Genomic DNA, 14141 nt, shown 5'->3' on the forward strand with positions numbered 1-14141 from the left:
CAGTTAACACTACATCTATGTGTTTCTATCCACTAGGAATCTTCAGCAGGTTTATGATCCACATCATGATGTTGCCACCTTTTCTGGAAAAAAATACCGGCCTTCCTATATATTTATATTTTTTCCCTATTCATAACATTGGGATCAACCATCATTTTTACCAGCCAGGCCAGCAGAATACCGGCCAGGTGTCAACCCTATGATCATCCTGATTGATGGCAAATCCCAGTGGATCAAAACACACGCAGTATTATGTGAAAAGAATAATTTTTTATTATTTTTTTCTGTGAGTGCATTGGGACATTTCTCAAGGCCTTGATATACATATATTTAAAAAACAGTAGGGTAAGCTGTTTTTTCCCTTTAACCCTTTAAGTGCCAGCAGAATTTCACATTTTGGTTACGCGAAATGCCAGCCGTTTTTGAAACATTTTGTGCTCTCTCACTTTAGGGGCATTTTCTGAGGGGAAACCTATAGTTTACCTAGGAAAACTATACATTGTTTTTTTCGGTAGAAACTGAGCTTTCTAAATCTGCCTGAGTTTTCATGTATTTCCACCTGTGCAAAAAAATTTATAGTGCTAAATACCAAAAAAAATGAAAAATTACCATTTTTCATCGTATATCAATTTATACCAGAAAAATATTTCATTTTACGGATGAAAATCCAACTGATTTGGAAAGCCTTATGTCTCTCGAACGTGCCAATACCAGATATGTATAGTTTTAGGGAGATTTAGGATTTCTGTACCTCAAAAACTCCCGGCAGTATATTGCCGAATTTTGAAAGCACTAAGGCAGAAAACGGCATGCTTTAGATTCCAAGGCAAAAACTCCTGAAACCGTAGGTTTACCCCAGAAAACCATACATTTTTGAAAAGTACACATTCTGCCGATTACAAAATGGGTAACTATGTCTCTCTACTCCCAACTACCAAACATAAAAGCTTGTCTGAACATAGCGGTTTTTTCAAAAAAAAATTCAAAATTCTGAAAAATCATTTCAAAGGTTTTATTTTGCTGCTCCGCATATCCCAAACTATATTAGGTACCAAGAAAAAGCACCTGAAATATGATTGCCAGGGGTCCACTGAACAGTTTGATACCCATTATGCATAGGTTTACCAAAGTATCTGGCATTTAGAGACACCAATATGAAGTTAGCACATCCAAATTGATCAGGACTTTACTTCAGCTACTGAGAAATCAACACATTGACTGCATTTTTTGTGGGGTAATAACACAGAAATATATGTTTACCCCCCAAACCCATATATTTTTGGAAAGTACACATTCTACCGAATCTAAAATGGGTACCCATGCCTTTCTGCTCCAAACTACTGAGTCGCAAGGCTTTCCCACAATTGTCGGTTTTGGTGAAATATGTGAAAATTGCCTCAAACCTTCAACTTCTCAGCACCATATCACCCATGTATTGTTATGCACCAAGAAAAAGCACCCTAAATATGATTGCCAGGGTTCCTCCAAACAGTTTGGTGGCCATTGTTCATAGGTTTACCAAAGTATCTGGCATTTAGAGGCCCCAAAATGAAGTTAGCGCATACAAACAGTCCCGTGGGTAACTTCAGCTAATGAAAAATCAACACATTGACTGCATTTTTGTGGGGTAAAAACACAGAAATATATGTTTATCCCCCAAAACACATATATTTTTGGAAAGTACACATTCTACCGAATCTAAAATGGGTACCCATGCCTTTCTGCTCCAAACTACTGAGTCGCAAGGCTTTCCCACAATTGTCGGTTTGGTGAAATATCTGAAAATTGCCTCAAACCTTCAACTTCTCAGCACCATATCACCCATGTATTGTTATGCACCAAGAAAAAGCACCCTAAATATGATTGCCAGGGTTCCTCCAAACAGTTTGGTGGCCATTGTTCATAGGTTTACCAAAGTATCTGGCATTTAGAGGCCCCAAAATGAAGTTAGCGCATACAAACAGTCCCGTGGGTAACTTCAGCTAATGAAAAATCAACACATTGACTGCATTTTTGTGGGGTAAAAACACAGAAATATATGTTTATCCCCCAAAACACATATATTTTTGGAAAGTACACATTCTACCGAATCTAAAATGGGTACCCATGCCTTTCTGCTCCAAACTACTGAGTCGCAAGGCTTTCCCACAATTGTCGGTTTTGGTGAAATATCTGAAAATTGCCTCAAAGCTTCAACTTCTCAGCACCATATCGCCCATGTATCGTTACGCACCAAGATAAAGCACCCTAAATATGATTGCCAGGGTTCCTCCAAACAGTTTGGTGGCCATTGTTCCTAGGTTTACCAAAGTATCTGGCATTTAGAGGCCCCAAAATGAAGTTAGCGCATACAAACAGTCCCGTGGGTAACTTCAGCTAATGAAAAATCAACACATTGACTGCATTTTTGTGGGGTAAAACACAGAAATATATGTTTACCCCCAAAACCCATATATTTTTGGAAAGTACACATTCTACCGAATCTAAAATGGGTACCCATGCCTTTCTGCTCCAAACTACTGAGTCGCAAGGCTTTCCCACAATTGTCGGTTTTGGTGAAATATCTGAAAATTGCCTCAAAGCTTCAACTTCTCAGCACCATATCGCCCATGTATCGTTACGCACCAAGAAAAGCACCCTAAATATGATTGCCAGGGTTCCTCCAAACAGTTTGGTGGCCATTGTTCATAGGTTTACCAAAGTATCTGGCATTTAGAGGCCCCAAAATGAAGTTAGCGCATACAAACAGTCCCGTGGGTAACTTCAGCTAATGAAAAATCAACACATTGACTGCATTTTTGTGGGGTAAAAACACAGAAATATATGTTTATCCCCCAAAACCCATATATTTTTGGAAAGTACACATTCTACCGAATCTAAAATGGGTACCTATGCCTTTCTGCTCCAAACTACTGAGTCGCAAGGCTTTCCCACAATTGTCGGTTTTGGTGAAATATCTGAAAATTGCCTCAAAGCTTCAACTTCTCAGCACCATATCGCCCAAGTATCGTTACGCACCAAGATAAAGCACCCTAAATATGATTGCCAGGGTTCCTCCAAACAGTTTGGTGGCCACTGTTCCTAGGTTTACCAAAGTATCTGGCATTTAGAGGCCCCAAAATGAAGTTAGCGCATACAAACAGTCCCGTGGGTAACTTCAGCTAATGAAAAATCAACACATTGACTGCATTTTTGTGGGGTAAAAACACAGAAATATATGTTTACCCCCAAAACCCATATATTTTTCTAAAGTACACATTCTACCGAATCTAAAATGGGTACCCATGCCTTTCTGCTCCAAACTACTGAGTCGCAAGGCTTTCCCACAATTGTCGGTTTTGGTGAAATATCTGAAAATTGCCTCAAAGCTTCAACTTCTCAGTACCATATCACCCATGTATCGTTACGCACCAAGAAAAAGCACCCTAAATATGATTGCCAGGGTTCCTCTGAACATTTTGGTGGCCATTTTTCATAGGTTTACCAAAGTATCTGGCATTTAGAGGCCCCAAAATGAAGTTAGCGCATACAAACAGTTCCGTGGGTAACTTCAGCTAATGAAAAATCAACACATTGACTGCATTTTTGTGGGGTAAAAACACAGAAATATATGTTTACCCCCCAAACCCATACATTTTTGGAAAGTACACATTCTACAGAATCTAAAATGGGTACCCATGCCTTTCTGCTCCAAACTACTGAGTCGCAAGGCGTTCCCAAAGTTGTCGGTTTTGGTGAAATATCTGAAAATTGCCTCAAAGCTTCAACTTCTCAGCACCATATCACCCATGTATCGTTATGCACCAAGAAAAAGCACCCTAAATATGATTGCCAGGGTTCCTCCGAACAGTTTGGTGGCCATTGTTCATAGGTTTACCAAAGTATCTGGCATTTAGAGGCCTCAAAATGAAGTTAGTGCATACAAATAGTCCTGTGGGTAACTTCAGCTAATGAAAGATCAACACATTAACTGCATTTTTGTGGGGTAAAAACACAGAAATATATGTTTACCCCCCAAACCCATACATTTTTGGAAAGTACACATTCTACAGAATCTAAAATGGGTACCCATGCCTTATTGCTCCAAACTACTGAGTCGCAAGGCTTTCCCAAAGTTGTCGGTTTTGGTGAAATATCTGAAAATTACCTCAATGCTTCAACTTTCCAGCATCATATCGCCCATGTATCATTACGTATCACAAAAAAGCACCCAAATTGTGATTGCCAGGGGTCCTCCAAACAGTTTGGTGCCCACTGTGCATAGGTTTACCAAAGTATATGGCATTTAGAGGCCCCAAAATGAAGTTAGCACATACAAATTGTCCTGTGGGTAACTTCAGCTAATGAAAAATCAGCACATTGTCTGCATTTTTGTGGGGTAAAAACACAGAAATATATGTTTACCCCCCAAACCCATACATTTTTGGAAAGTACACATTCTACAGAATCTAAAATGGGTACCCATGCTTTTCTGCTCCAAACTACTGAGTCGCAAGGCTTTGCCAAATTTGGCGGTTTTGGTGAAATATCTGAAAATTGCCTCAAAGCTTCAACTTTCCAGCATCGTATTGTCCATGTATCATTACCAGCATAAAGCATCCTAAATATAAACATACGGGTCTACTAAATAGTTTGATGCCCAATGTGCATAGATATACCAAACTATGTGGCGCACAGAGACCCCCAAATGACAATATGTATAGACATTTTCACGGCTGACGCGCTGGCTGCTGCAACATAACCACCAGGTGTGTGTGTATTATGCGACATTAGACCACCTAACAGTACAGAGACCCCAGAAAACCATATATTTTCAGAAAGTACACATTCTGACGAATCCAATATGGGTAAATAAGTGTTTCTACTACAAACTGCCAAACTGCAAAGCAATGCTGAACATAACGGTTTTTATCAAATTTCTGAAAATCGTCACAAAGCTTGAATTTTACTCCATTATATGCTCCACGTTTCGTAACGTATCAGCATAAAACATCCTAAATATGAACGCCAGGGGTCTACTGAACACTTTGATGCCCAATATGCATAGATATACCAAACTATGTGGCGCACAGAGACCCCCAAATGACAATACTGTATATACATTTTCACGGCTGACGCGCTGGCTGCTGCAATATAAGCACCTGGTGTGTGTATTATGCGACATTAGACCCCCTAACAGTACAGAGACCCCAGAAAACCATATATTTTCAGAAAGTACACATTCTGACGAATCCAATATGGGTAAATAAGTGTTTCTACTACAAACTGCCAAACTGCAAAGCAATGCTGAACATAACGGTTTTTATCAAATTTCTGAAAATCGTCACAAAGCTTGAATTTTACCCCATTATATGCTCCACGTTTTGTAACGTATCAGCATAAAACATCCTAAATATGAACGCCAGGGGTCTACTGAACACTTTGATGCCCAATATGCATAGATATACCAAACTATGTGGCGCATAGAGACCCCCAAATGACAATAGTGTATATACATTTTCACAGCTGACGCGCTGGCTGCTGCAATATAAGCACCTGGTGTGTGTATTATGCGACATTAGACCCCCCTAACAGTACAGAGACCCCAGAAAACCAGATATTTTCAGAAAGTACACATTCTTACGAATCCAATATGGGTAAATAAGTGTTTCTACTACAAACTGCCAAACTGCAAAGCAATGCTGAACATAACGGTTTTTATCAAATTTCTGAAAATCGTCACAAACCTTGAATTTTACCCCATTATATGCTCCACGTTTCGTAACGTATCAGCATAAAACATCCTAAATATGAACGCGAGGGGTCTACTGAACACTTTGATGCCCAATATGCATAGATATACCAAACTATGTGGCGCACAGAGACCCCCAAATGACAATAGTGTATATACATTTTCACGGCTGACGCGCTGGCTGCTGCAATATAAGCACCTGGTGTGTGTATTATGCGACATTAGAGCCCCCTAACAGTACAGAGACCCCAGAAAACCAGATATTTTCAGAAAGTACACATTCTGACGAATCCAATATGGGTAAATAAGTGTTTCTACTGCAAACTGCCAAACTGCAAAGCAATGCTGAACATAACGGTTTTTATCAAATTTCTGAAAATCGTCACAAAGCTTGAATTTTACCCCATTATATGCTCCACGTTTCGTAACGTATCAGCATAAAACATCCTAAATATGAACGCCAGGGGTCTACTAAATAGTTTGATGCCCAATGTGCATAGATATACCAAACTATGTGGCACACAGAGACCCCCAAATGACAATAGTGTATATACATTTTCACGGCTGACGCGCTGGCTGCTGCAATATAAGCACCTGGTGTGTGTGTATTATGCGATATTAGACCCCCCTAACAGTACAGAGACCCCAGAAAACCAGATATTTTCAGAAAGTACACATTCTGACGAATCCAATATGGGTAAATAAGTGTTTCTACTACAAACTGCCAAACTGCAAAGCAATGCTGAACATAACGGTTTTTTATCAAATTTCTCAAAATCGTCACAAAGCTTGAATTTTACCCCATTATATGCTCCACGTTTCGTAACGTATCAGCATAAAACATCCTAAATATGAACGCCAGAGGTCTACTGAACACTTTGATGCTCAATATGCATAGATATACCAAACTATGTGGCGCACAGAGACCACCAAATGACAATAGTGTATATACTTTTTTACGGCTGACGCGCTGGCTGCTGCAATATAAGCGCCTGGTGTGTGTATTATGCGACATTAGACCCCCCTAACAGTACAGAGACCCCAGAAAACCATATATTTTCAGAAAGTACACATTCTGACGAATCCAATATTGGTAAATAAGTGTTTCTACTACAAACTGCCAAACTGCAAAGCAATGCTGAACATAACGGTTTTTTATCAAATTTCTGAAAATCGTCAGAAAGCTTGAATTTTACCCCATTATATGCCCCACATTTCGTAACGTATCAGCATAAAACATCCTAAATATGAACGCCAGGGGTCTACTGAACACTTTGATGCCCAATATGCATAGATATACCAAACTATGTGGCGCACAGAGACCCCCAAATGACAATACTGTATATACATTTTCACAGCTGACGCGCTGGCTGCTGCAATATAAGCACCTGGTGTGTGTATTATGCGACATTAGGCCCCCCTAAAAGTACAGAGACCCCAGAAAACCATATATTTTCAGAAAGTACACATTCTGACGAATCCAATATTGGTAAATAAGTGTTTCTACTACAAACTGCCAAACTGCAAAGCAATGCTGAACATAACGGTTTTTATCAAATTTCTGAAAATCGTCACAAAGTTTGAATTTTACCCCATTATATGCCCCACATTTCGTAACGTATCAGCATAAAACATCCTAAATATGAACGACAGGGGTCTACTGAACACTTTGATGCCCAATATGCATAGATATACCAAACTATGTGGCGCACAGAGACCCCCAAATGGATATATAGTAAATAAAATTTACAAGGCAAAACAAAATAAGGCAGTAAAGAGTGAAATGAAAAAAAATCCAATAAAACCACAAAAATCAATGTTTTTTTTCCAGAATAGTGTTATCGGCCATCAGAATCACAGTTTGAATATTTTAGCTGGGCCAAACAGGTTATACGGCTAGAAACAGGTGAACACAACATACGCAGAGCTGAAAATGCAATAAAATGGCTAAAAATTCAATAAAATGGCTAAAAATGCACCAAAATACCCAAAATTGCAATATAATCACCGAAATAACATACAAAAGATATTGCACAGTACGGTTAGCGAATACGCTATTCGTAATGGCAATAAAACATTTTTTTCAGCAAAAAAAAGAGACGATGCGATAAGAAAAAAAAAAAAAAGCCACAATGCCATGTATGTGCGTGTGCGTGTGTACAAATGGTAAATTACATGTTATGTGCACGTGTGTGCGTGTGCACATGTGTGTAAGTGCAGTGAGTGTAAGTGACCCCCCCAATCCCCAAAAATGTATGTGTAAGTGTGTGTAAGTGTGAATCTAAGTGTGTATTACTGTAATAAGTGTGTGTTGGTGTGTTTGTGTGTGTAATTGTTGCACTAACCTGAAAAAGTCGCTGAAGACTGTTGCACCCGATGTGGAGGCGTCCCAGGAAGACATCTGCGACGATCTGCGTGTCTCTGTGCTGTGGGGGCGGAGCTGGATGGCGCAGTGCAGGCTGCAGCAGCAGGACACGTAAGGAACACGTGCCTGCTGCTGTTTTTGGGCCCCTGGGCGATCGCTCGTTGCCTAGGGGCAGGGGATCGAAGCGGAACGGAGCGAGCGGCTCTAACAGCCGCTCCTCCGCTCCAGAACCCGGAAGTGCTGCAGAACGTAGAATCTACGTTCTGTGGCATTTCAAGTTACTTTTCCACAGAACGTAGATTCTACGTTCTGTGGCACTTAAAGGGTTAAGCACAGCAAGAGCATATGTTTACTAAAACAAACAATGTTAGTCTGTTATAGCTGTATTTTATGTACATACATTTTACATTATGTACAAATACGGATTTTTGGACATGAACACAGAAACTGACAGTGTATTTGTTTTCTTGCAGTACTTGTTATGAGGACATGTTAAAACAGTAAGTAATTTTATGTATATTTTGGAGAGGATCAGTTTGGACAATTAAATGCTTTTAGAATTATACTGTAAGATAATAAAGAATTACCCAGAAGAGTGCAAGCCAAGAGAGTTCATTTTTAATCTTCACTGCCATTACTGAGAAAAAGAGAAAACAAAGGAAGGTATTTCAGTCCATTAAATCGCTGGCACTTAGATATTATAATCTGGTTTATATGCCCGTTTCAAGTGAACTACACTTAGATTAATGGCTACCCTTTGTTTGACCTGCTGATTGGTTAAATTGAATTTGTAGAGAAACAAAGTCCTGTTATACAAGTGACTTTTTTGCATTGATGCAGATGCCATCGCTCAGACATTAAAGTTAATCAGACTTGCATAGCAGCAAGTATTCATGAACAATAAGAGACGTGTCATTTCTAATCTTATATGAAGCACTTTATTCTGTCTGAAATACCTAAATCTAGCCTTGTTTGGTTAAACCACTGTGCCATGTGTGAAGCTGTACCAAAGTATACCTGTTTTCTATACAATATGCTATTTGGGTTTAGTGTTGGGCAAACGTATTTACAGAATTATTCCAATTCTTTGTGCTTCTTTTCATGATAGAGGATACAGATGCCCCTTGTGTATGCGTTCTGCTCTGGATATGACCAGGTACTGGCGTCAGCTGGATGATGAAGTGGCTCAGACCCCAATGCCCTCTGAATATCAGAATATGACCGTTGAGGTGAGTGTTGCGCTACCTTCCCCATATAGTGTAAGCCTCTATTCAATATCTAAATTCCAAGTAATAAGAACAATAGATATTGGCTAACTGCGTGGCATGAGAATAACTAAAGCCTTGATTAACTGATGTTTATTGTTGTGATCCAGTCTCCTATAAATGACTGCATTTTTATTGTTGATCCCAGATGTCAGGATGCATAATTGGTGAACATTATTATTATTTTTTAATTTCTGGTTTGTTTTTTTTGAGGCAATGCTGTTTGTACAGGAGGAGGCATCTTGACTGTAACTATATTTTATAATGGAACACATGTGAGCCCGTCTCCCTATGATGATACTTGCTGCACTCTTGTACAGAAATATATATTTATACATGGAGTCCTCGAGTTACATGCACCCAACTTACATACAACTCGTACTTACAAACTGAGGCTAATACAGTACTGTGGTTTACTTGGGCTTTATTAGCATTTAGCTTTAATAAACCACCTGCCCCAATCCCCTCTGGTGTGTGTTGTCTACTGCAGAGCACAGAAAGGTAAAAATACATATGCATGGAAAGGTAAAATAAATACTATCTTTAGACAAACATCTGTCTTGCTGCATTTAATAAGTAAATGTATATTTTTCAACTTACATGCAAATTCAGCTTAAGAACAAACCTACAGACACTATCTCGTATGTAACCCAGGGGCTGCCTCTATACACACACACACACACACATATATATATATATATATATATATATATATATATATATATATATATATATATATATACAGTAGAAGCACAATTTTATGTACCTGGATTTTACGTTTTCCCAGAATTGACGCTGTCCCACACAGGCACGCAGCGTCTTTATATTCTCAGATTTTGCGTTTCCCTGGATTTGACACTGTCCATGGGAAACATAAATTTGGGGTTCTACTGTAGTAAAATTTATTGACGTATGCAGGAATAAAGCCTTGCAAATTCTCGATTTGTGTGAATAGCTATTATTTTTACTTGTTTCTTTGCAGTTGCTTGCAAAGAATTTTCCTACCTCCTTTCCTGTTTTTATTTCTTTAACCACGTTTTTCTGCTTTTAGCAGGTTAAAACCATTCTGTCCTGTGCTCCACAACCAAGGTTGGGCACAGAAAGTTTTGTAAAAAAAAATGTTCACGTTTTCAGTTTCAAGAAAATGCTGCAGATATAGATGAATGTTTTTTACTCACTGCTAAGATCCTTTCACTAGTGATAAAAAGTGAAGGCATGTTTTGACATATATATTGAGATATATATTTTTTTGACCTTTGATAAATGTGCCCTTAAGATAGCGTGTGAACATGACAGAAGCACTGCACGTTTCCTGCAGGATATTACTCAAGTAGCCAAGTTAATAATTGGAATTACCTAACCAGTGTGGGGATTGGATTCTGTACTTATTCATATAGAAAAAACAGTGTGAACACTTACAGTTAAAGGAAAACTATACCCCCCAAACAATGTAGGTCTCTATTAAAAGATACTGAGTAAAACAGCTCATGTGTAAAACCCTGCTTCATGTAAATGAACCATTATCATAATAATATACTTTTTTAGTAGTATGTGCCATTGGGTAATCATAAATAGAAAATTGCCATTTTAAAAAATAAGGGCCGCCCCCTGAGATCGTAAGATTCACTGTGCACACATACAAACCACATGTAAGGTCACATGAGCCAATTAACAGACAGAGTTCTGCCTTTTGCTTCCTCACTTCTTCCTGTTACAGTTAGTTGTAGTATTTCTGGTCATGTGATCTCTGAGGCAGCAGATAGAGTCACGTAATGGTGGCTCAAGGCAAGAGATGTAAAAGGGCAATATTTATGTAAATATATATTATAGTCTGGTAAGATTCTTTAATATGTCATTCAATTTGATATAAACTATCTGTTGCTTAAGTATTCATTTTGGGGGTATAGTTTTCCTTTAAGTAAATCACTACAACTTAAATTTCTAGAGGCCGATTCATCAAGAGTCGAATATCGAGGGTTAATTAACCCTCGATATTCGACTGGGAACTAAAATCGTTCGAATATCGAAGTCGAACGATTTTGCGCAAATCCTGCGATCGATCGATCGAAGGATTTTTCGTTCGATCGAACGATTAAATCCTTCGAATCGAACGATTCGAAGGATTTTAATCCAACGATCGAAGGAAAATCCTTCGATCAAAAAATCACAGGCAAGCCTATGGGGACCTTCCCCATAGGCTAACATTGACTTCGGTAGGTTTTATCTACCGAAGTAGGTGGTCGAAGTATTTTTTAAAGAGACAGTACTTCGATTATCGAATGGTCGAATAGTCGAACGATTTTTACTTCGAATCGTTCGAATCGTTCGAATTCGATCGAATTCGATCGAATTTAACCAATTCGATGGTCGAAGTACCCAAAAAATACTTCGAAATTCGAAGTTTTTTTCATTCGAATCCTTCACTCGAGCTTCATGAATCGGCCCCCAAGTGTCTCCAAAGATGTCCCAGTAGCTCTCCATCTTCTTTTCTGCTGATTCGCTGTACATATAGAAGAGAAATGTCACAATATAAGGCTGATTAGTAATTAATACAGATAATTACTACAGGGCAGTACAGAAACCAGTGCAACTAGCACCAGCATTTAATAATCAGCTCTGTAGCATCAGCTTATTACAGGCCAACCTCATTTTCTGCTTGATCATTTGAGACGACCCCTAAACTTAGCTTCTCAACAGCTGCTCAGAGCCCACTGGGCATGTGAGTGTCGCAGACACTTTCCAAGATGTGACCCCCTGTGACAAGTTTGAAATCCTGGATCATTGCTGCTATTGACAAGCTGAAACTTTAGGCTGCTGCAATCAGTTCATTATATAAAATATGGCATTTTTAGCCACATTCATTTTGTAGGCTTTAGTTTACTTTAACATCTCACAGAAATCTCAGGCCTTTCAGAAATACACTATTTCTTTATTAGAGTGTGTTAAAAGGGTGGTTAACTTTTAGTATGTTATAGAATGGCCAATTCAAATAAACTTTTCAATTGGTCTTATTTATTTTTTATAGTTTTTTTTAATTATTTGCTTTCTTGTCTGACTCTTTCCAGCTTTCAAATGGGGGTCACTGACCCCATCTAAAAACAAATACGCTGTAAGGCTATAACTGCATTGTTATTGCTACTTTTTATTATTCATGTTTCAATTCAGACCCTCTCTTATTCATATTCCAGTCTCTTATTCAAATCAGTGCATGGTTACTAAGGTAATTTGGACCCTAGCAGCCAGATTGCTAAAACTGCAAGCTGGAGAGCTGCTGAATAAAAAGCTAAATAACTCAAAAACCACATGCAAATTGTCTCAAAATATCACTCTACGTCATACTAAAAATTAATTCAAAGGTGAACAACCCATTTAAGGAAATATGTGTGACTTCCTTGAAACTTACCATGTTTGTATATTACTGTTTTGCTTGAACATTTTGTTGATGAGAAAAAAAAAATATTTTATAGCTTTTGCTGTTTCCAAATATATTTGTGCTTTATACAGTTCCTTATGATGTTATAAATAAACAGAGTATTGTTACTTCCTGGTTGCTCATTAACTCTAGGGTTTTGTTTCATTCACATCTTATGAATTCTTCCTAACTCACTCAGATCCTATGCAATGACTGCAGCTCCAGATCCACAGTGCCGTTTCACATTCTCGGAATGAAATGTGAAAGTTGTAGTTCATATAACACTGCGCAAGAAGGGAAGACACTAACGCAGACAGCCAGGGAATGACCTGCCGGAAACCATCATTGGCATGGGTTTTTGTAAATGAAGTCTTCTGAACCAGCAGTGTGAACACTTGCCTTGTGCCTCATCTGGAGTCATCACTTATATTGTGTTCATTTTCATCATGGTACTTGAAAATAAGCTTTATTTTCTTTCTCGAATCTCCTTTAAAATAAATATTTATTCAAAAATCCTATTGGGCTGTATTTGTTTGGTGGAAGCTGCTTTACCATTTAGTCCTAACAAATTTTTAAGTACTGGTTCTTAGGAAACTTGGGAAACCGCTACATCAGTGAGAGTGTTATGTCCATCGTACCTGTTGTCTGCAGACAATCTTTCTGACACTGAAACCAATAATGTGCTCAGAAGCGCAACTAAAGATTTTTAAAGGGGTTCTGTCATGAGTTTTATGGTTTACTATTTATTTCTAAATTACACTGTTTACAGTGCAAATAATTCTCTCTACCATTTATGGTCAGTCCACACGAGCAGATTCGGGGAGATTAGTTGCCCCAGCCACAAATCGCCTCTTCTTCAGGGCGACAATCTCCCCGAACTGCTTTCCCCCTGCCCTCCGCCGGCTAAAATGAAAATCGCCTGCAATTTTCATTTTAGCAGGGGAAGGCAGTTCGGGGAGATAGTCGCCCCGAAGAAGAGGCGATTTGTTGCTGGGGCAGAGCTTGGTGCAGTAGAAAATGGCCACACACTAACTGAGCTCCGCGTGCTTACACGCAGCATTACGGCCTCACTAAAGGTAGCAGTCACAGCACTTAAGATAGAAATCGCCACACTGGGGGAACGTACAGACAAATTAGAATTTATCACAGACGAGCTGATTCAAAAACGAAATGATCTCTTCTCTGCAATTAATCCAGACCTTCCCCCAGAGGCCTGGAGAATGGATAGAGCCAATAGGGCGCTGGGGAACCCCCGGCTAATTCCAACCTCCCAAAAGATTTAGTAGTGAGATTACACTACTTTGAGAGCAAAGAATCCATTACATCGAAGTTACGAAATCAGCCACACTATATGCATCAAGTAACTAA

General features: G+C 38.9%; 1 protein-coding gene across 1 annotated transcript in view; it reads left to right on the forward strand.

Moving 5' to 3' along the window:
- The window catches only part of rchy1.L (ring finger and CHY zinc finger domain containing 1 L homeolog), a 28010-nt gene extending 14724 nt beyond the window's left edge, over window positions 1-13286 (forward strand). The window contains 3 exon segments of the mRNA NM_001095280.1: window positions 8570-8596; window positions 9205-9325; window positions 12973-13286. Coding sequence (NP_001088749.1) covers window positions 8570-8596; window positions 9205-9325; window positions 12973-13101 — 277 coding nt within the window. The 3' untranslated portion in view covers window positions 13102-13286.
- Window positions 13287-14141: the final 855 nt, after the last annotated feature.

Source organism: Xenopus laevis, chromosome 1L, assembly GCF_017654675.1.
Source record: "Xenopus laevis strain J_2021 chromosome 1L, Xenopus_laevis_v10.1, whole genome shotgun sequence".
Taxonomy (NCBI): Eukaryota; Metazoa; Chordata; class Amphibia; order Anura; family Pipidae; genus Xenopus; species Xenopus laevis.